Source organism: Lottia gigantea (genome assembly GCF_000327385.1).
Source record: "Lottia gigantea unplaced genomic scaffold LOTGIsca_51, whole genome shotgun sequence".
NCBI lineage: Eukaryota > Metazoa > Mollusca > Gastropoda > Lottiidae > Lottia > Lottia gigantea.
The window spans coordinates 1,601,517-1,623,572 of record NW_008709752.1 but is presented as its reverse complement, the minus strand read 5'-3'; the positions used below and the strand labels follow the sequence as shown (position 1 = coordinate 1,623,572).

Here is a 22,056-nt window from a genome sequence, read left to right as displayed (position 1 = left end):
TGTTTGGAATCGATTAAATTATAAAAGTAAAACTTGCAGGTTAAGAAAAGGTTACATTTATAAACCCGTCGTACTTTGAGTATAAGCTGTGAATATGTGTATCGACTGTAAGCATGGTATCTGTACATATAGCCAGACACCAGCTACTCAATAGCTGAGCGCACGTGTATTCATAACGAACCATCGCACGCATTTGGTCTCCTGATATTAAGATTTTAGCTCTGTGTTTATACCTGTTTAGTTTTAATTTTTAGCTTATCAGTTTTTTTGTCGTTTTCTGGTGCAATGTGGCCCGTTTTGGTGCTGGTGCACCTTAATATATTTCATTTATATTATGCGTCGTAGATTTACGAAGACTGTCGATGTTGATTCAGAAGACTTCAAACAACATTTGGTAATCCTCGGCAGTTTCCGTAAAGCATCTGACTCGGTAATGAATAAAGGATTGCAGAGTGTCTTCGTTGACGAGCTTGATGGCGCCTCCGTAAGCGAGACTCGATTAACTGCCACGAGAGAGATCGATTAGGTAGAAGCTGGCTACACCATCGTTGGCCGGTAAAGGAACAGGACGAGCGATGGGAAGCTGGAGTCAGCTTTGCTCGTCAAGAGTTTGTGAGTCCATTCCAAAAGGAATGGGTGATTGGCGCATGTTGATGTTTAACGCTTATTAGAGTATTATGCTACAACGATGCCAAATGATCAGAAAGTACAAGATCGCTTCTATCAGGTTCTCGGCCGGCTTATTCGCATGGACGACTTGCTTCTGTCACTGGGAAACTTCAACGCACGTATATGCAAGGATTCCCATTTAGTGGACAGAGGAACTGAGATGGACAACTATTACCTACTCTTTTACAGAGCACTCCCTGATTACACCAATACCCTACCTGTCCAAGCTAAATAACATTCACAAGACCAGTTGGATGCATCCTCGCTACAAGACTTTGTAATCACAAGACGCAGAGTCACCACGAATGTACGAATTACAAGGGCTATGACGATAGCGGAAAGCTGGACTGTTGAGATCAATGCTCTCTTTCTTTATCATTTACAGTAAGTCGACACCAAAAAGAAGTTGGATGCCAAGAAACACATTGACACAGAGGCAAGAGAGAATCAAAAAGCTGGATAAGCCGACTGGTGAAGCAGACCCAGCGAAATCATTGACAAACTTCAAAACTGCAATCTATGACAATGATAACGTGTCTGTTGAAGCAGAAACCTCCAGCACCTGAGCAAGGTCCAGTTTGAACTGTGGCAGATGAAGGATATGTGGTGGAAGGCTAAGGCCAACTAACTCTAGCAGCATGCAGATGAGCACATCACCAAAAAAGTATTTGCGTGCCTCAAAGATGTCATGGCACCCGTCAGAGCTGCTGATAGCTGCTCAGCACCTCTTCCCACGTCGGTAGTTTGCAATCTTGATAAACTTCTGAACTTAAAAGAAACTCAGACTACAATCAAGCTCATACAATCAGGTGTGGAAGCCGTAACCTCAAAGCCTCATGAACTGGTACAGTTCTTTTTGGATGCTGGCTCGGTCTCTCAGGACTTCAAATTTCATTTTATGAGAACATTGTCGCATTTTTGAAACAATTACATTTTTATTTTAAATTTTGAAAATCCTTTTGTTTTGTTTAGTTTTATAATTTTTTGAGTTTTTGTGTTTTTTATTACCATTTTGATACCACTTTGATATTATTTTTACACCTGCAGAGATGCGGAATGTCCCCATTTAACAGGGCTTATTATCCTTATTATCTCTACACCAGCTGACATCTGTCCAACGTGGTATCAGAAGCATGTGTGTTCAGGAGCAACGGAGGTACTATCAGCATGATCAGCGCTCTGAGCAAAACAAAAACCTCTACACCCTCGTTGTAGATCTGGCCAAGGCCTTCGATGTATAACCTGTGATATTGTTATTATTGATGTGTTTTGAAATCATTGAGTGATTTTTTCTATGATATTTTCTTGTTTTGTTCTGTGATATTGTTTTTTGTTATATATTGTTTATTGTTTCAGTTTTGCTTTTATGACATGATATTTATACCGTGTTCTGGAGATATAGCCCGTTTGGTGCTGATGCTCCTTAATGTATTTCATTTCAATTCGAAGAAGACGATGCAAACGATGGTCTGAACAGGGCATCCAACTGGAGACCAAGCTGGCAGTCTACAGAGCAGTCGTTCTGGCCTCCATGTTGTAAACTCGACCTCCAATGCATGCAAAAAAATATTGGGCATATCCTGGGAAGATAGTGTTTCGACCGCAGATATCTCAACATGCCTGTATTCTCAAGGTTGGACTATCTAATGTAACTGGCCTCTGGTTTACTAAAAAGCGAAGCCCACTCAAACGAAACAAGGACGGTCTTCAAAACCTCCTTGGCCGGCATACCCCAATTGGGTTGTGAAACCCTCGCCACTTATCGCAGTGCATGGCGACGGGCTGTCAGCAGCATTTTGAGAAAAGCCGCCATGGACCAATAGCGACTGTCTACATTTTCGCATGCCAACAGTGCGGCCGCTCTTGTGCGTTATACTTCAGACTACAATCACTAGTGAGGAGGTACAGACATCATGCTGGCAAAGGACTTTCATGACAACTCCGTAAAGTAAGCCTACCCCTCCAATGCATTTTGGGACCGTAAGAGGCACAGGGACACTGTAGTATATCCGGAAATGTCTTAATGAGCCCATTAATGGTAACGCTTTGCATAGTTATAGGAGAGAATATTTGAGGCTGAGATAGAGATTAATTTAATTGTCTCTGATATTTTAAAAGTGAGTAAATATAAAATACGAAAGGACTGCGCTTACGCAGTCGATACCAAGACAAAAAGACGCTTGGGCATTTGTAAGGCCATACTGCATAGCATGTTGTTAGCATAAACTGCCAGTAGTCTGTCCGTAGTCAAGTCTAGCGTACTGAAGTATTTAGCTCCTCTCCAAACTTGAATATTTCTTCTAGTAGAAGTAAAAAGAAGAAATCTCTGTGAATGATCTTATGAAGTTTTGGAGAATCGACACAGAACCTATCGCCGATTTCCATTTGCTCAACCAGAAATATAGGACTTTTTTAAGGACCATCTTTTTCAGTGACAAGGCCATTTTTGTTTTTTTTTGTTTATATCATTTAAATGGTCTTATTGGTAAAGCAACTCAGTTGCATGAGAGTTGCGTTTCAAATTTGTGACAACAGTTCGTATTTGCATCCATGCAACTGGTGATCGGTTTTAGGTTTTAGGACACCAATATCAGACGAACAGGCCTTTTCAGTGGCAACATTTCAGCACCAGCACCTCAAAAAGTCAAGATGTTACTGCACAGACCGCGACATCCCAAAGAGTATATCTAAACAAAAGCCACAAGTTGAAAAAGGAATATCGATAAGTTGAATAACTGGTAACATGCTGCTTTATTTTAAATGAGATATCCCTCCAATTTATTGATATCATTGATGAAATACAATGTGGCATGAAAAATTCAATATTTGTGAAGATAGACAATTTTTTAATTTCAAAATGTATTTACAAAAATTTATCTATTTACAAAACAAAAATAGGTTACTAGCACTTTTTGAACAATCAACTAAAGAGGTATGTTTATATTCAGGTAAATTTCCTGTCAAAAAAATCTGAATAAAAATAAGAAATTCTTATTGTGGAAATTAACGACTAACGCAATTGATATATGGCGCTTAACTCAGTCTTATACATACTTTCAGTATGACATTTTAAACAAACAAAAATATCTCTATATAATAAACATTATTTAGAGCTGTTGAGAAGTGAGATTCCGATCAAACAGTTATTCTTGCCTTTCAGATATTCTTCACCTTAATCTAATACTATCCAAATGAAGTTAAGGATTTAAAGTATCTATCCTTTAGATAGACTACCTTCAAATCTAAAGTTTTGAACAATTCCAAATTATTTCATAAAAATATTTCAGTATACATCTTAAAATCAAATAGTTATAGTTTTTGATTAAATTTGTATACAAATCTACCAAATTGACAGTTATATGTTTCTTCTGTTATCAATTTATAGTGCTTGTGTAATTGTTGCTGATTAATTTAGTTTGTATGTATATAAGTTGGGTGAAAGGCTATTTAGCCTGATTTCTAACCTTAAGAAAGTGATTATTATTATTATCACAAATCACATTATATTATCAAAAGAATTGTGATGCAGTGCAGTGTCACATTATACAATGTTCTGAAGAATTGAGGCTAGATAAAATTGGTCAAGTGATAAGAATATAAATTTAATATTTCTATAGATATATTTGCATTATTTTTTATGTGATTTTTATTCAATGCTTACATCATCTTTACTGAAAAAGGATTTTAGTTATGTGAAATTAATTTAAAAATTTAATGAATTACCCAATTTTGACTGGTGATTCTCATGGGCGAATTTAACAAATAATGTTTCGTAAAGGTCAAGGAGAACTATTTAAAATTTCTTTTTTTGAATCACTTTTGGACAGTATTTTAATGACAGGAATATTTCCTACTTGATCAACAGTCAGATTGAAGTAGTCTAACATTCACTACTAGAGAGCTCAAAATGGATCCTCTAAAACTTTGCTGAAGTGGTTCAATTTGGTGACTTTTTGAATGAAATAAACACAGATTTATAGATGCTCCAACATAAACAGTCCATAAGCAATATAATAAACACAACTAAATAGAACATTTAAAATCAACTACGTTTGACTGATATTCCTAGACCAGCCAATTCTTTTATTAATTCTGATTCTGTGGCCAATTTCACTTTCTGAAATGAAATATAAATTATTACAATATCAACAAATTCATTGTATGGAATACATCACACAGAATAATAACTTACAGCCATAAACCACTTTTACCTTTTAAAATTATCTATTCTTAGAACATTTCTCTGTAATGCAATCTTTCTAGGATCCTTTCCTATCAACTTCAACAGCAGCAATGATCACAGAATTTACAACAATAAATCAAAGATGCAAAGAGATTTAAAATACAATTTTACCTCCTGTTCTTGTAACTGTTTTCCTGATTTTTGAGCCTCTTTAAGTTTCTCAATCTGATGCAATTTCTGGAATTATTAAAATATAATGTATGTGAAAATCTGAAAGTCTACTTTCATTTTCCCATAAAAGTCATTAATACTATACATACTTATTATATTGTCAGGTTAAACATCATTCCCTAGACTGTACCTTAGCAGGCATTAGACAAACTTCAAATCTCTTTATCCAAATTAGATCAAACTTTCATGTGGTATTTTTTTAATTTGCTTTTATTTTTATTGTTTGGATCTAATGACAGCCCTCTTGAACATTTGTCAAATTAACTCGATGATGTATGCTTTAACTAATCAAATTTCAACCTTTTCCAGCACTGGCATTTTGTGATGCGGTGTTTATCAGATTAGGTCAAAAGGTTAATTTGACGAATACCTATAGTCAAGAGGGCTGTTGCTAGATCTTCACGGAAGTGGCCAAATTAAAAAATAAAAGCTGATATAAAAAAAAACGGAACTGAAATTTAGTCTAATTTTAATTAGACTGATTTATCATCATGCATTACCTTATTTGTGGGTTTAACAGTGAAAGAATATCCTACCTTTCTAATTTTATCAATAGATTTGTCTTTAGCTGGATCTCCAGTATTAGCTTTCTCTACAACTATAGCACCTTCTGGTCGAGGCGGGTCAGTCTTACCTGAGGCTTCTCTTTCTTCTCTCTATCATATACAATACATCAAATAATCATAAAGAACAAAGGAAGAAGATCTTTCCATTAGAACACTCTTGATCTGGTGTATACAGCCCAACTGTTTCCCTCCAACTCAGATCTTCAAGTACAAGAGATGCAAGTATCAATTCTTCATTTATATTTTGTGAATGCAGAAGTGTTTTTGCTAATAATCATTAGTTCAGTTAGCGAAATCTGGCAGGCAGAGTCCCAGTTAGTTTTATAGGTTTAGTAAATGAAATGAATGGAGTTTTACGTCCTACTTTTCTGCACCATGTGGGCTAATGAAGACTGGCAATGCCATGCAGGGTGCGATGAGGGAAATTTTTGCTCTTTTTTGATTTCCAACTGTCGAGGGGTCTTTAACGTGTACAGCCTGTAGCACACGGGGCCTCGGTTTATTGTCCCATCCTAACGACTAGACGCTTTTTCTATGTCAGCCCCTCTTACCTGCATCACTGACAGGGGGAAACCTGGTTGAAAAATCCGAAGGTATTATATAGGTTTAGTGATATAGATATCATGGCATGTTATTTAAGATAGGACACCATCAGGATAGTTGATTATGAAACAATCATTTCTGAATGTTTGGAGCAAGATAGAAAATACCATGTTATAATCAGCTTAGTTTCTTAACTAATTTAGTCATCAAATATTTCAAACAAATATACCAAATAAACATAGGTTCTCCAAATGGATAATGGTGCAAATCACCAGTGTTCTCAATACAATCTATAAAATCCTTTGAAGTTTTTATGACGTTTTGTAAACTGTGTAAGAAATAATTACCTCAGCCTGATTTTTAGCCTTCTTATTGGCTTTTTTCTTTTGATTTTTAGTCAATGGTGCATTGGCTACTGCTCCTGAAAAATGACCTCTCTTGCAATCAAATTATTTCTATGAATTACCTACTTCACAATTTATTATGGCAATCTGCAATTGGATTACATTTGCATATCTTTCTTGAGAACTTTACTTTTGTCTGCAGACTCACTACTATACAACTATACTCCTGATTTTGCCAGTCTTTGGAAAATGGAAGTATCTTGCGTGTACAGATATTTATTTTTTTTATAAAAAGTGAAAATTTTGACACAATATACACTCACATCTCACTATTCCACAAGATTTTACAATCCTTTCAAACAGCCTTACCTGGTTTTGGTTTCTGATTGGAAGGAAGTTCATATTCATGTAGTTTAAATGATGTAGCTGTACCTCGGGCACTGGGTGGTCTGTATGGCGCAGCTTTAGCTATAAAACAAAAAAAAAAAATATCAGCAATAAATAGGGGTGACTATTAAACCCTTGAGCCCCATCTGTAAAATTCCTATGACCAACAGTAACTGTTAATTGTAAATTCAACATGATACAGTAACATTCTATCCAAACAAAATAGGCTCTGGCGCTAATTGTGATCTAAGAGACCATCTTCATCAACAGACTATGCTTCTTATGAGGCTCGGGGTTCCTAAATATAGTTTCTACTTTACTTCAGAAATTTTGAATTAAAATGAATTGAGGTCCTGGTTCCAATCTTGCTTACATGTACCTCAGTGGTACTGAAATCACAGATCAGGCTAATTTCACATGGAGAAATCAATTAAGCAGACAATCCCCTTAAAGATTTAGTATAACAAATTACGGACAGCTATAAAGGAAGAAAATTACCTTGAGGTTTAGGAGCCTCAAGTTTCGATTCAACTGGTGTATATGAAATTCTTTCTTCCTTATATTTCCCGTCTGGCGCAGGACACCATTTTACATCCCATAATTCCTGGTACTGTGGGGTTGCTATGTTAGCTAGTAGACTTCCTGTATAGTGCCAGATCTTAAATCTGAAATAAAGTTTTCATAAAATACTTTCAGCGCTCAATAAGTTAATTATAAAGCAATGTTGAAATATTAAAACAGAACCTGAAACATGTTATTACCCTGAGTTTCTTGACTGAAGATCATTATAACATGCTTTATGGTTTTATAAATTTTTCATATGTAAACACTTGGAAAGCATTCTTGTTGTGACCTCAAATTTCGTCTAGCCTCAACAGAGATACAAACTTTGAGCCCATATTCCCTGTGGGGACTGGACCTACCCAACTCATGACCAATTTGAACCCATATTCTTTTTGAGGATATGTCCTACCCAACAAATTACCATTTTGAACCCCTTTTACCTGTGACGACAGGACCATTTTGAACCCATATTCTCTGAGGACATGACCATTTCAAACCCATATTCCCGGAGAGCACTGACCTACCTAACCAAAATAGATTAAGAAGTTGTGGCAACATAACTTACCCATTTCCAACGCGTAATCTAGGTGCAGTTGTTGCTGTGAGGACATGTTGACCATCTGGACTCCATTCAAATAAAGTTGAATCAGATGCCTGAGTTTGAAAGATGAGTTTCTTCTGTTTAACATCCCAGAATTCTAAATTACCACTAAGATTTCCGAACCCAGCGATACAGAGAAGTGAGCCGAGTTAAGAAAATTGTTAAGACTGGTGGTAAAATTCTTTTTGAAATCACAGCTAAGCATGGAGCACAAATAAAACTTTAAATTTGGCAGTTATCCACCAGTCATGTGTATTTGATGCCTCTTATAATTATACAGCTATTTTCCACATCATATATTCATGAAAAAGATTTGTAAAATTTAGCCTCCACCCACAACAAAATACAGATCTACACCTTTTTTCCAATATTTTTCTGCAGGTTACAAACCTCATCATTTATGATCTGACAAGATTCTTGTTTGAAATAGTGTTACTTAATGTGGGCCAAAAAGCATGAAAAGTTACTTGCATATTATCCAGATGTGCATATGAAAATGACAAAATGATATAAAAAATTAAAAGGATATTGTTGCCTTGAGGATTATAATAAGTTAAATTTCTAGGTCCAGTTCCAAAATCAAACACCATATCGCACTTCAAATTGAACAAAGCAACTTTAGCTGGCATATCTTAAGTATACTTAGTTAAGGATTAAATCATGAATGAAAATAAACCTCATAAACATAACGCAAAATTTACAAAATATACTTACTAAGCTATTTGAACTCTACCCAGCTGCAGAATCACATCAGGTATTCAGAAAGGCATGGCCAACCCCAACTGTCAAAGAACCCATTGCAGTAAAGCTCATAGTCAAAAAACGTTTTTTAGTACTTGGCTTTAAGCTTTCAATATATTATGTTAAACACGACACACAAAACACTTTTGCAGTTGATTTTGTTCACTAACAGGGATGCTATCATCAATGCAGAAATATCTGACTTGGTGATTTCAATCTGTAAATTGATCTTTATGCTCTTCTCATTCTAATCATAAATACAGCTTGACTATTTCTAAACAAATAAGGATACAACCATAAACTACAGCAAATTCTGTACTTGTTGGATTCCATTCTACATTATAGACTGGACCATTTTTATCTGTGGAAAAAAATGATATATTTTACAGAATGTGTGATTCCGAATTATTTCTATTATGTTTTACAGAATTAAATTCAAACATAATAATTGGATTGGGCAACCTTTGTATTATTATTACTGTAAAGGCTCACCACTAAATGAAATGAAATGAAGGGAGTTTTACGTCCTACTCTTCTGCACCTTGTGGGCTAATGAAGACGTGGCTCACCACTAAGGGAAGAGTTTCTGTTGGGGGTTTTAACTACGGAGGAGGATACATCAAGATGAAAAAAAAACCCATTGATTTCAGCCATGCTCAATCCTATTTCCTGTCCCTATAAAACAAAGGCATGCAACTCCATTGGACACGTAAGGCCGCAACTCTTGGGTAGAAGGGTGTTATCCAGACCACAATGACATTACAAATTGAAAATCAGGTGTGCTGGAAGTGGGCCACTAATTCCACAATTCTTATTAATTGTAATCTATCAAATCATATTCTCAGTGAAGGATAATTCAGCAATTATTCTCAAAAAGTGTGCTTACAAATAATTTTGTCAGGGCAGCCATTAGAGAACCACCATACTTCCTTATCCTGTCAATCACAGTGTATCTTACCTAGAGGAACGAGACATGTTTCACCACGAAGACTGATATAATGTAAACCCTGATCACCATAGTATGAACTATCTGAAGATTCTGTTGATGTTAACACGACCAATGCTGTACCTACAAATATTTCATGCCGTGTGATTTTCAGACAACTGACTTATTTAAGCAAATGGAGTATTTCTATATTACTCTACAATTGATGTATTGAGCACTATTTTAACAGTGGTATTTCTATATATAGCTCTACAATTGATGTATTGAGCACTATTTTAACAGTGGTATTTCTATATATAGCTCTACAATTGATGTATTGAGCACTATTTTAACAGTGGTATTTCTATATATAGCTCTACAATTGATGTATTGAGCACTATTTTAACAGTGGTATTTCTATATATAGCTCTACAATTGATGTATTGAGCACTATTTTAACAGTGGTATTTCTATATATAGCTCTACAATTGATGTATTGAGTACTATTTTAACAGTGGTATTTCTATATTGCTCAACAATTGATGTATTGAGCACTATTTTAACAGTGGTATTTCTGTATTGCTCTACAATTGATGTATTGAGCACTATTTTAACAGTGGTATTTCTGTATTGCTCTACAATTGATGTATTGAGCACTATTTTAACAGTGGTATTTCTGTATTGCTCTACAATTGATGTATTGAGCACTATTTTAACAGTGGTATTTTCTGTATTGCTCTACAATTGATGTATTGAGCACTATTTTAACAGTGGTATTTCTGTATTGCTCTACAATTGATGTATTGAGCACTATTTTAACAGTGGTATTTTCTGTATTGCACTACAATTGATGTATTGAGCACTATTTTAACAGTGGTATTTCTGTATTGCTCTACAATTGATGTATTGAGCACTATTTTAACAGTGGTATTTCTGTATTGCTCTACAATTGATGTATTGAGCACTATTTTAACAGTGATATTTCTGTATTGCTCTACAATTGATGTATTGAGCACTATTTTAACAGTGGTATTTCTGTATTGCTCTACAATTGATGTATTGAGCACTATTTTAACAGTGATATTTCTGTATTGCTCTACAATTGATGTATTGAGCACTATTTTAACAGTGGTATTTCTATATTGCTCTACAATTGATGTATTGAGCACTATTTTAACAGTGGTATTTCTGTATTGCTCTACAATTGATGTATTGAGCACTATTTTAACAGTGGTATTTTCTGTATTGCACTACAATTGATGTATTGAGCACTATTTTAACAGTGGTATTTCTGTATTGCTCTACAATTGATGTATTGAGCACTATTTTAACAGTGGTATTTCTGTATTGCTCTACAATTGATGTATTGAGCACTATTTTAACAGTGGTATTTCTGTATTGCTCTACAATTGATGTATTGAGCACTATTTTAACAGTGATATTTCTGTATTGCTCTACAATTGATGTATTGAGCACTATTTTAACAGTGGTATTTCTGTATTGCTCTACAATTGATATATTGATCACTATTTTAACAGTGGTATTTCTATATTGCTCTACAATTGATGTATTGAGCACTATTTTAACAGTGGTATTTCTGTATTGCTCTACAATTGATGTATTGAGCACTATTTTAACAGTGGTAAAAAACTCAAGCACTTATGATGAACAAGGGCCCCTCAAAATACTATTCCAGAGTCATTGATAAATACAGAACAGTTACAGTCCTTGGTGATCCATCATCATCACATGTATATTGATAATAGAGTTACAGTTCTTGATAACAACAATATACAGAATGTGAGTTATTGTTTAATTAGAGTGAACTAGTAAATTTTAAAGCCTACCTATCTTATTCCAGTATAAATGGATTCTCTCAGCTTTGAAGAAACTTTTATTAGCCAGTGTACTTGATGGTCCACCAAAATTAGGATATTTATAAACTCGAACAAATGATGGCTGTCCCTGTTAATAAATGATACCAAGATCAGAACAGTAGGTTTTCAGTCCAACAAATTTACATAGGAGGTAACAGTATTATATTCTATTCATATGTTATTCCAAAGTGTATCTTTGTCCATGCCAGTTCCAGATTTACATACATTGAAGCCAAAAGGATAAGATTTATGAATTATTTTAAAAGGATATAACCATCTATACTTTTATTTTACTGCTTATAGAACTCAATTTCAGCTACAATTGGAAGTTTCAGGTTCAGTGTTATTTCAGTAATTTGGTTTAGAGTTATGTATTTAGAAGACAGTACTAATAAATACAGCTTCATGAACTGGCGAATTGGTTATCTAATGAAATAATGCCTACCTTTGTACCAGCACAATAAGCTGCTATCATATAGTTACCAGGTGAACACTGGGCCAGAGAATAGTCTGATATCTTAAATAAATCTAACTTGGTTTTGATGTTGTCTGTAATATAGGATAGATAAAAACTATAACATACTAATGATGAGAAAACAAAAACTATAACAGATAATATTTTACAATTCATTTCTCCTCCTTATAAGTCTTTTTTATCATGAAATGACACTTTTATTCCAGCAAACATCAGCCAAATAATGAATGTCAAATATGTACATAATTTATGATCAAGTGAAAGTAGAAGAGAGATTTTGACTTTTTATCTTTATCCATAATTTATGATCAATAAAAAATTTTCATTACAAAGGGAGGGGTATATAACAAATATATTCTGATAATAATCTCTTTTGATCCACCAAACCTAATAATTCAATTGAAAAACTGATTAATGATTTTCACATTTTTCCAATACTACAAAGCATGATTTAACACAAACTTACCAAATTTATTTCCTTCATAAAAATGGAGAACATTATTTGAATTTCTCACACAAATTCCTTCATCGTTACTCCATTGTGGCTCCCTGAAAATTTAATTCAATAACATTTACAAATTTTGTATAATTGATCAGTTCAGTTTTATATTTGAAAGATAACTAAAACAGTTTGGCTGGTATTACAGAAAATATGTTTTATACTGGGTCCTGTAAATCTCTTCAACAATATTACAGTTTAATCAATACTACCATCCATGTTATATCTTCAGTTAATTACAGAAAGTCTATGTTGTATGTGATAGGTGCAAAACATAAAAAACATCACAATTTCATTGCAAATTATGCTTTGAGAGCAAAAAAGTACCCTGTTAGGAATTAATCTTATTTACCGGCTAATTCTAAATTCAGATTAAACCACTACTTACCATCCTTGTTGTTTTTTCTGTATGACTGATTTTAACAAGGTACCAGTTTTAGTACAGTAAATATGTAAATTAGGTTGACCCGTCTTGGTAGCCTGATCAACTGTGTAGTGAGACCATGTAGCTAGAAAACTACCTTTAGGTGAGAGTTTAATATCAACAACTTTAGCATGGTCTATCTTCACCAATATTGTCCATTTCTCAGTTTCTGTTACAAATAGGCTGAAAAATAACAATAACTATATTATAATTTATATACACTGAGATTTTCATACAAATCTACAAAACAGCTTTCCTAAATAAGGTCACATTGTGTGCATTTAGTGTATTTTACATCGGACTGAAAGTTGAAATGTTAGAAATCGATTCTATTAGTGTCAACAATGCTCAAAGAACATTTATCCTCTATTCCTTTAAAGATTTATCTAACAATGTTAAGATACATTGGCACAAGATTAAATGTTTTGAATATCTTTGGCATCAGACCATAAATTGGAACTTACCTTTGAGGATTAGACCAAGCTAACATTGAACCATCTTTATTATAACTCATACGTCGTATCTGGTTGTCACGATTATCACTGTAATATATTCAGGTAATATCATTATAACATGCTATCAAATATAAAACACTTAACAATAATTCTGCAGTGAAATCATTTCTAATCAAAAATTCAAAGGCTGGTTTTGATCTATGACCAATTACATTCAAAATTTTTATCATATTCAAATGATATAATTAAGCTGACAATAAATCTATTAAAATGAAAATGGATATACAATAAAATTTCTGTGAAACAAATTATATATATAAAATACATGAAGAGTAGTGTAAGTGTATACAAGACAAGATAGCTTACCCTTCAAACAATAGAGTTGCTTTCAGGTCATTGGGAGGATTCTGTATTAACTGGAGACCTTCGCTACTCCGAACTACAGAAAGTAAAAATGATAGAATATAATTTAATAAATTGGGTCTATGTTTATCCACATGGGCTAAATCTTTGTGTGTCTGACAATACAAATACAATTCTATTATATTGTTGGATCTATGTTTATCCTATCTTACTAGACTTTCTAATTATTGTTATCACTAGGAGTGAAATCTACTTAACACCTTGATAATGAGCTAATTAGGAGAATTGTCAATTCTTAATCAGCCTGTCATTAGCCCCCCGTATCTATCTCATATGGACGTATCTATCTCATGGACTTACATGTCTGATGTATCTATTTTATCTATCAATATAAACAAAACTTCATGAATTGAGATGTTAAACGTGTACAGCCTGTGACTTGCATGCTTGTAATACCGACACAAGACAAGGCTGATGTGAATGAATGTGGTGGAATTTACAGATTGACTGCTAGGTCTACAAATTCATGTCATCCAAACAAATTCACATTTGGCTAATCATTTAAGGATCACAATAAGTATTATGTAATCTTTTGTCATTGAAAGGTAATCGTGATTAATTGAAAAAATTTATTTTTATTATTTTTCTCACGTGTAATGGGCGGCGCCATCTTGGAAAATCTGTTCTCGTAAAATAACACGAGATAACTGGACACGTCACAAAACCGACTAACAGCCCGAACATTAAATATCAGTCTACAACACAAAATAGTCCTTATAATTTTTCCCAAATTAAGATTAAAATAAATGGTTTGGTAAAATTAATCTGTACATCAGAAATATGATTATTGTTATGTTATCCAGAAAGATAATATCGTATTCATTTTGAGAAGTAATATCGACATAGCGGTACAACTATTTTTAGCAACTCGCGTAGTAATAAACGTCAACCCCGGCTTGTACGATTTAGGTTCAAATTGATCAAAACTGTGAACAGATCGCCTGTGAAAAACAACGTTTCTAGAAAAATAATACCAAAACCTTTTATATTTCAAAATGCCAAGCAAACAGAGAATGAGAGTAGCCAGTGAAAAGGCCAGCAAAAATGTTACAGCAAGAGGAAATGTGCCCAAAACTTTGGTGAGTTGAACGAATTAAAATTCTGTCAAAATTTCAGGTTGACAATTTGTGACGTGGCTATGTGGAAGGAGTTTCCCCTCAATAAATCGGTCAAATCCCTTTCCATATGGTTTCCTTGTTGTAAGTGATTTTTATTTTGCATTGTATAATTCTTTTCTTTTTTCAGAAACCTGGAGATGAAAAATACCCCGTTGGACCATGGTTATTAGGATTGTTCGTGTTTGTTGTTTGTGGCTCAGGTAAGAATCTAGTATTAGGCCTATAAAAGTATAGAATATAATTATAAGCCCTGGATTTAAAGATAGTTGAAATCAAGATATTTAAACACAAGTCCCTTCCTTTACCAAAGCTGGATTTAAACTTTCTACTGGCATTTTGTTTTCCTTCAAACTTGCCAATTAAAACTTCTGGTTAGGGATGTATTTAAATTTGATTAATGTTACTTGAGGTTTTCTTGTAATCAACATTGAACTGAATTTAGATTAGGCATTAGCTATACCATATCTCTTAAGACGATCTTTTTGAAGATTATTCTAGAGAAAACAGAATTGTGTAGTAGGATTACAGAGTAGATTAAATCATGAGATAGTAACAGCTGTTGAAGTTATTGTATACAAAATAAATCATTCAGCTTAAAATAATATAGCATTTAATAGACTGAATATTGCTGCCTTGATTTTCAGAATGTCTGAATAATAAATTTAGATTCTATTGATGTATCGGTAATTAAAATTAAAAGATAGCATGGTTAAATGACTTGAACTAGCAGAGAGGAACGTTTTATTTGTACCCTACTCTGTTTTGAAATAAAATTCACCCAAGATTAAAACTGATTTTAAGCATGAATATGCATGTAGCGTTATCTGTAACAATTTTCTTTGGGAAATAAATGATTTCTAAACTGGATCTTTTTGCACATGCTCAGGTACAAAAATTGGATTCACACTCAAAAGAATTGTCCTTAAGAGAAGGGATCAAAGATTTTGTCCTATTTTAGCAAATGTGTCCTTAAACTTTTTTTTGACTGTAAGGTTAAGGACCTAAACTCTTGTTCAACATTTCACACGAAAGCTGAATCTTGCTTTTGAAGTAATTTAATAACTATCTTTCTTTCATTTCAGCTGTGTTCCAAATTATTCAGAGTATTAGACTGAGTTAAACCCACCGATTCCTGTATCATCTTCATTCTCTCCTCATATTTTGACTGGTTGACGTCCTTGGATTAATGACTTCCAGGTTTAACGGAATAATTCGCTACAATATTCAGACATTTAATGTGTATATGATGGTCAGTGCACAAATTGTTATCAAATAATTAATTCAAAAGAAGGAAAACAGGCACAATGATCAAAAGGGGTAATCTAAATTAGCTAAGATTGTCTCATACAAAACTATGTGTAGTCCTTATATGGAAATAACACAAACAAGGGCATAAGGCTTATTCTAACCTCTTCTAAAATCTTATAATAGTATTTGAAAGCTTAGTTGAAGTATTGTAGCCTTTTTTTTAACATTCGACTTTTTCAGTCGAGGTAGAGACTAAAAATGGCTGTGAACCACGTTCGCGTGTGTTATTTCCATGCAAGAACTATACATAGTTTGGTATGAAATTGCCTATAAAAGCTTCGAGGTTAATGTGGGTTATTCCCCTTTGAACGGTGTGCCTATTTTCTGTTCATTGTAACTTAGGAACGTTATTGTAAATATCAAGTAATTTATATGTTCTAAAATAACGTTTCTTGTATGATTGTCAAGATTTTTTATTTTTAATTTCAAGTGTACATCTTGTCAAACGTTTCATTTCTTTTCCCCATCAATATCAATCTGATTGAAATACAGCTCTAGATGGTGAGTTTCATGTGTTTTCTTATGGGGAGAAACCCTGAGAATGTGAAATACCGCTTTTGATAAGTTTCACGAGTTTTCTTGTGGGTTACTTCAAATGTTCTGTGGAGAGACCCTCAGAATATAAATGAAACAAAATATCTAGGGCTGTATTCTAGTAAGATTGTGTCTGAATGGCAGTTTATATTAAAATATTAATTAACTGTTAGACTTAATTGTGATGAAAGTGTATAGACTATCTTATCTATTGTTAGGGCCAGCCTTATCTTTCCAAGAGTACAACAAGTTTTCTGTGGAAAGCTGAGAACTAGCCTTACTGGTTATAAAAATTAAGTTGAGTAAAATTAAACATCAGCATGAGTTTTATACTGTACAATTTCTAAAGTCTTCAAAGAATGTAATATTTTCATGGCTTGAAAGACAAAACTGTGTCTAATTCCACTGTAACTTTTTGTAATGTTTATAAACATAGAAATCTACTATAAAAAAGAATAAACGCTTCTTACAAGACTTCACTGATTGATTGTATTCAGTAAGATCATGTTAAGGCTGGTGATCTGGCGTAAGTTGCTTATTCTCACGAATGGCACATGAACATGTTGGTTATCAACTGAAGAATTCAGCTTTTCAATAATATGTTTTTCCGTGCTATGTTTATTGTCTAATAGGAGATAGTATTAATGTTCAATGGCCACCAGTCTGAAAAATACTTACAAAAAGTGCAGCAGAATGTTTTTATTCCCAAATTAAATATTTTAAAGCGTAATTTTTTATGTGAAAGTCCAGTCGATGATGTCTGGTGTTAGTTTTTGGTTGAAGGGAAATTTGTTATGTTACTTGATGTATGTTTTATTTATTTCTCGTTATGTGAGAATAAATGATTATCTACAAAATGCTTTTTTATTGACTTTTATATGCCATTTTCACAATGTCAAGCTGTTAAGGACTCTGTCTAATACCTTGACTGAAATAACCCTTTTCATACAGAAAGCCTGGAAAAGGCAATTTAGTTGTTCAGATGGGACAATTAACAGCCACAGGATGTACATTTTTACAATCAACTAACGGCTGGAAATCGAAGATCTTTATCATTGCACACTGCATAGAGTTGCTTGTTTTCATTAGCCCAATCAAGAGCAGAAATGGACTTTTTGTCTGAGTAATAAAGATTACCGGTACCTAGTAAGTTTATCAAAATCAGTACCATAAGGCAGTAAAGACAAAACAACTCTTTGAACAGGAGTAAAATGTTGACCACCAGAATATTCCACAGAATGGAATAAGAGAGAAATAATCCAGATCTAACAAAATGAAACAATTTTATTTCACAATTCAATTCTCTATTTATATTAATATACAATTAACAAATAAATAATTCTTCAGATTTCTAAAGTCTAGTAAAGATTTTGATGCACATCTGGGGTGGATTCAAACTAAAGATATAAGAGCAGTCTATTTTGTTTTGTTTTGAGGTATAAATTGTGTATTGTGTAAAAATTTGCATTTTATAAACCAGGAAAGGACACTGGACACAATTTTATAGATAACAATTACTTTTAATGAATAACTTGCGACGTTTCGAAAGCATCATCAACGAAATGTCACAAGTTATTTAATAAAGTAATTGTTATCCATATAATTGTGTCCAGTTATTCATACCCCAGTTACTAAATGCCACTCAAGGAAGAGCATATTATATTCATCAGTAGATATAGCTGGTGTCATAAATAAGATAACAGAATCCTTATATAATCCGATAAATCCAAAAATCTTAGTAATTATCCATATATATTTAATTAATTATTGGAAAACAAAAATTTTTATGTTCATTCTAAGGCGTAGTACCACTTTAAATCTGGTTTATAAAATGAAAATCACTTAAACTATTCATCCTATCTCGATATAAAGATTACTGAGTATATGGTTTGAATCGTGCCAGGATGTACATAAACATCTCTGCTCAACTATAAACCATTTAAATTGTTAACACAATCAGTCATTTAATAAATAAATAACAGAGTATATTCTATATAGATAATAACATCAGTATCATAAGTGGGACCAAATTATAGTATAAGAAGAATTTAAGTGACTGACAATAGATGCCTTTGAACCCCGGTTCCCAACCTGGGGTGTGGGACTAGGGTGTCAGGGGTGTGGTCAACTGGTGTAGGAGAAGAACTTATTTTGAATTGAGAGAGCACCTCACATCATCATATGCTGGAAATGTGGATGAAAACAATTTTTTGGGGTGTGAAACGTCCAGGTGATTGCACCATGGGTGTGAAGGCTGAAAAAGGTTGGGAACCACTGCCATAGAACTTACTTAATGCATTTAACTTAATAACTCAAAATACAATATTATACTTCATAAGGTGGACATAATTAACTGTGGAAAGTGGGCAATATTAACTGTGGCAGGTGGGCAATATTAACTGTGGAAGGTGGGCAATATTAACTGTGGCAGGTGGGCAATATTAACTGTGGCAGGTGGGCAATATTAACTGTGGAAGGTGGGCAATATTAACTGTGGAAGGTGGGCAATATTAACTGTGGAAGGTGGGCAATATTAACTGTGGAAGGTGGGCAATATTAACTGTGGAAGGTGGGCTTATAACAAAGAAATAGTGAGTATTTCAGTTGATAGCACTTTAGGGACAACTTAAAATCAATCTTACACAATAATATATTTATATATATACAATAAATAAAAACAAGGGACAAGAAACTGAAAATAAATTAAGAGAAATATACAAAATATTAAAAAAATGTACAAAATATTGAAATAAATGTGAAATAATCTCCTATACATATACAATTTAAAGAATGCAATGAATTTATTGCATACTACTTGTAACGTTATCAAGTAAAATGTAATATTTCAAATAAATTGTAAAAATCATTAACAAAGACAACGTAATCAATATAGTTGTAGTAAATTTTATACTTAACAAATCAAACATCTCTACTTAATCAGTTTATTTATGATTAGGCCATACAAAATAATTAGTCTGTTTTACAGGCCTTTTTTTCAACAATGGGGCGAGAGGGCGGATCTATTATTTATTATTTATACACGCTCTATTCGATTTTCACCTGGAATAAATCGGACCGAGCACAAGCATTTATTATTTATTACCACAAATTTAATGTACAAATTTTTTGGGCCTGTAAAACAGACTATGTATTTTGTATGACCTTAGTTCTTTTTCTTGTTCTTGAAAATCTCTTGAAATCAGCATTGAGTAAATCTCAATCATTTTTTTAAATTTAAGTTCATAAAATATAGATAAATAAATTTCATAATTTATGTAGAGGAATCTCAATATTAAATTCTGGTAGAAAAATGGGACGGAAAGTTTCTAGGACTAATATAACTTAAAATGCAGATCTTATAATTTTGCATCTTATATAAACCAACAAAAATAACCATCAAATTTGGGGATTTACATTATTATTATGCAGAACAAATGCATTAGAATATTTAGGTAAATTGGAGACTAGAACATTGTAATGGATGTCATTTCTTCATGAAATATGCATGTGCATTAAATATGTGCATATATTATCATTATCATGTGAAATTATGAATATTAAGTGGTACATAATAATGGACATAATGAAGAAATGTTATTAATATGCATCAAAAAAACTAAATTTGCACATGTGTTATTTCTGTTATGATTATAAATAACATAGCTCCAGTTTATGGTAAAATTAAAAATGTGCATATATTACCATAGTTATGATGTGCAATTATGATATTTTATTAATGATGTTATTTTCTACCTTAAATTAATTTAACAATAAGTTAATGACAAATTTGATCATTGATATTAATAAATTGTGTTGGTGAATACAAAGTATGAATCTATGAATAAATTATTCCTTAACATGAACAAAATGAATAATATAAAATAATTTTTAAGTACAGTGGAAGCGTGATTTTGATGTTTCGTTGTGATTTTTATTATTATTATTTACTGCATTATGAAATCTCAGTAACAATAAAAATAGTGACACTTTTTGTGATTTTAAATAGCTTGTGTTCACCTTCATAACAAACCCTCAAACCAATCAAAGATTACAAGTGTTTTTTACATATTTTTTGATTGTTTTAAACAATATGGAGTCTAGATAACCTATGATATACATTGTTAACTGTTTGAACCAGTATCTCAGTATGAATGAAGCTAGTCTAAAGACATCTATCATCAATATCCTAGATCTTTCGTATTAAAATCATAAATATCATCCGTAGTAGCTGCCTTGCCTCCTCGGTTTATAATAGTTGTTGTACGTTGTTTTGGAGGGTCAACTCGTACTAATTCTCTCTCTAACATCTCTTCTTCATCATTCTCAAAATCATCTTCATATATTCTACAAATAATAAAATAATCATTATAGCTTGCTTGAAGTCTCTTCAATAGTAGCCAGTTGTAACACTGGAATTATATATCAGAATATTTCAGTACTTTGCAAATATAATATTATTTATCTAATTAAGTTTGACACAATTTTGTCATTGAAAACAATTATAACTTGTAATTAAGAAGAATACTAATACACAGAACAAATACAAGACAAGGCTTCAGACAATATTGAGTGAGAGATAAAAGGAAAATAAAAGAAATAAATGAATTGGTCACTTTTATTTTTGTACAACCAGGAATGATAAAGACATAACACAAACAGTTTATTATCTTTTGAGCTATTTTGAGTAGTTTAAAATTATATTTGTAAACTGCCTCCCGAGCCTTGTTTCTCAAAAGCATATGGTAATTTAAATAGTTACAATTATCTTCATTTATTTAATTTCATTTTTGAGGTGTGCATTTATATCTTAATCCATCTATACTCTACCTTTTATACCAACTGTAAGCATTAAAATAAAATGTGAACTTATAAATAAGTGTTGTGTACATGCTATCACATCCCTATTATACTGATATCAGGCAAATTTCAAACTTTTCTTAAGATTGTGAAATAATTCATGCTTATTTCCTAACCAGCTGATCATTCCTTAAGATCTTGAAGATTTTGGGGTCTTATTCTCAAAACTTAAACTGATAATGATTGAGTCTTCCAGTCATTTGATTGGTCAATCATTAAAAATAAATTTTTAAATTTAGTTTTATTATTCAATTAAATTACTGTATTTGTTAAAATCTAGTTTTGATCTCAGTTATTTTTTTAGAATAAGACCCTTGTCTCAGTCTGGATCA

At 32.7% G+C, this 22,056-nt stretch overlaps 2 protein-coding genes across 2 annotated transcripts; one reads left to right on the top strand and one right to left on the bottom strand.

Moving 5' to 3' along the window:
* Positions 1-4,711: 4,711 nt before the first annotated feature.
* On the bottom strand, positions 4,712-14,518 carry LOTGIDRAFT_234486 (hypothetical protein; the record flags this gene model as incomplete). Its single annotated transcript, XM_009062496.1, has 17 exons — positions 4,712-4,786; positions 5,024-5,089; positions 5,620-5,739; positions 6,540-6,613; positions 6,906-7,004; positions 7,422-7,588; positions 8,053-8,227; positions 8,618-8,719; positions 9,122-9,190; positions 9,788-9,898; positions 11,602-11,719; positions 12,077-12,180; positions 12,573-12,655; positions 12,994-13,212; positions 13,494-13,571; positions 13,851-13,923; positions 14,499-14,518. Coding segments are annotated over 17 exons (1,753 nt in total), but the record flags the coding sequence as incomplete, so codon positions are not given.
* A 277-nt stretch (positions 14,519-14,795) lies between these two features.
* Positions 14,796-17,728, top strand: LOTGIDRAFT_193286 (hypothetical protein). The gene is made up of 3 exons (XM_009062495.1): positions 14,796-14,986; positions 15,153-15,225; positions 16,108-17,728. The coding sequence occupies exons 1-3, from the start codon at positions 14,903-14,905 to the stop codon at positions 16,143-16,145; spliced, it is 195 nt and encodes a 64-aa protein (XP_009060743.1). The 5' UTR covers positions 14,796-14,902; the 3' UTR covers positions 16,146-17,728.
* Positions 17,729-22,056: the final 4,328 nt, after the last annotated feature.

What these genes read in the sequence shown, in the direction of transcription:
- LOTGIDRAFT_193286 (XM_009062495.1), top strand. Translation starts at nt 14,903, where the DNA reads ATGCCAAGCAAACAGAGAATGAGAGTAGCCAGTGAAAAGGCCAGCAAA. An exon ending in GAAATGTGCCCAAAACTTTG is followed by an intron (nt 14,987 to 15,152) that starts GTGAGTTGAACG and finishes TTCTTTTTTCAG; the next exon opens with AAACCTGGAGATGAAAAATA. An exon ending in GTTTGTTGTTTGTGGCTCAG is followed by an intron (nt 15,226 to 16,107) that starts GTAAGAATCTAG and finishes CTTTCATTTCAG; the next exon opens with CTGTGTTCCAAATTATTCAG.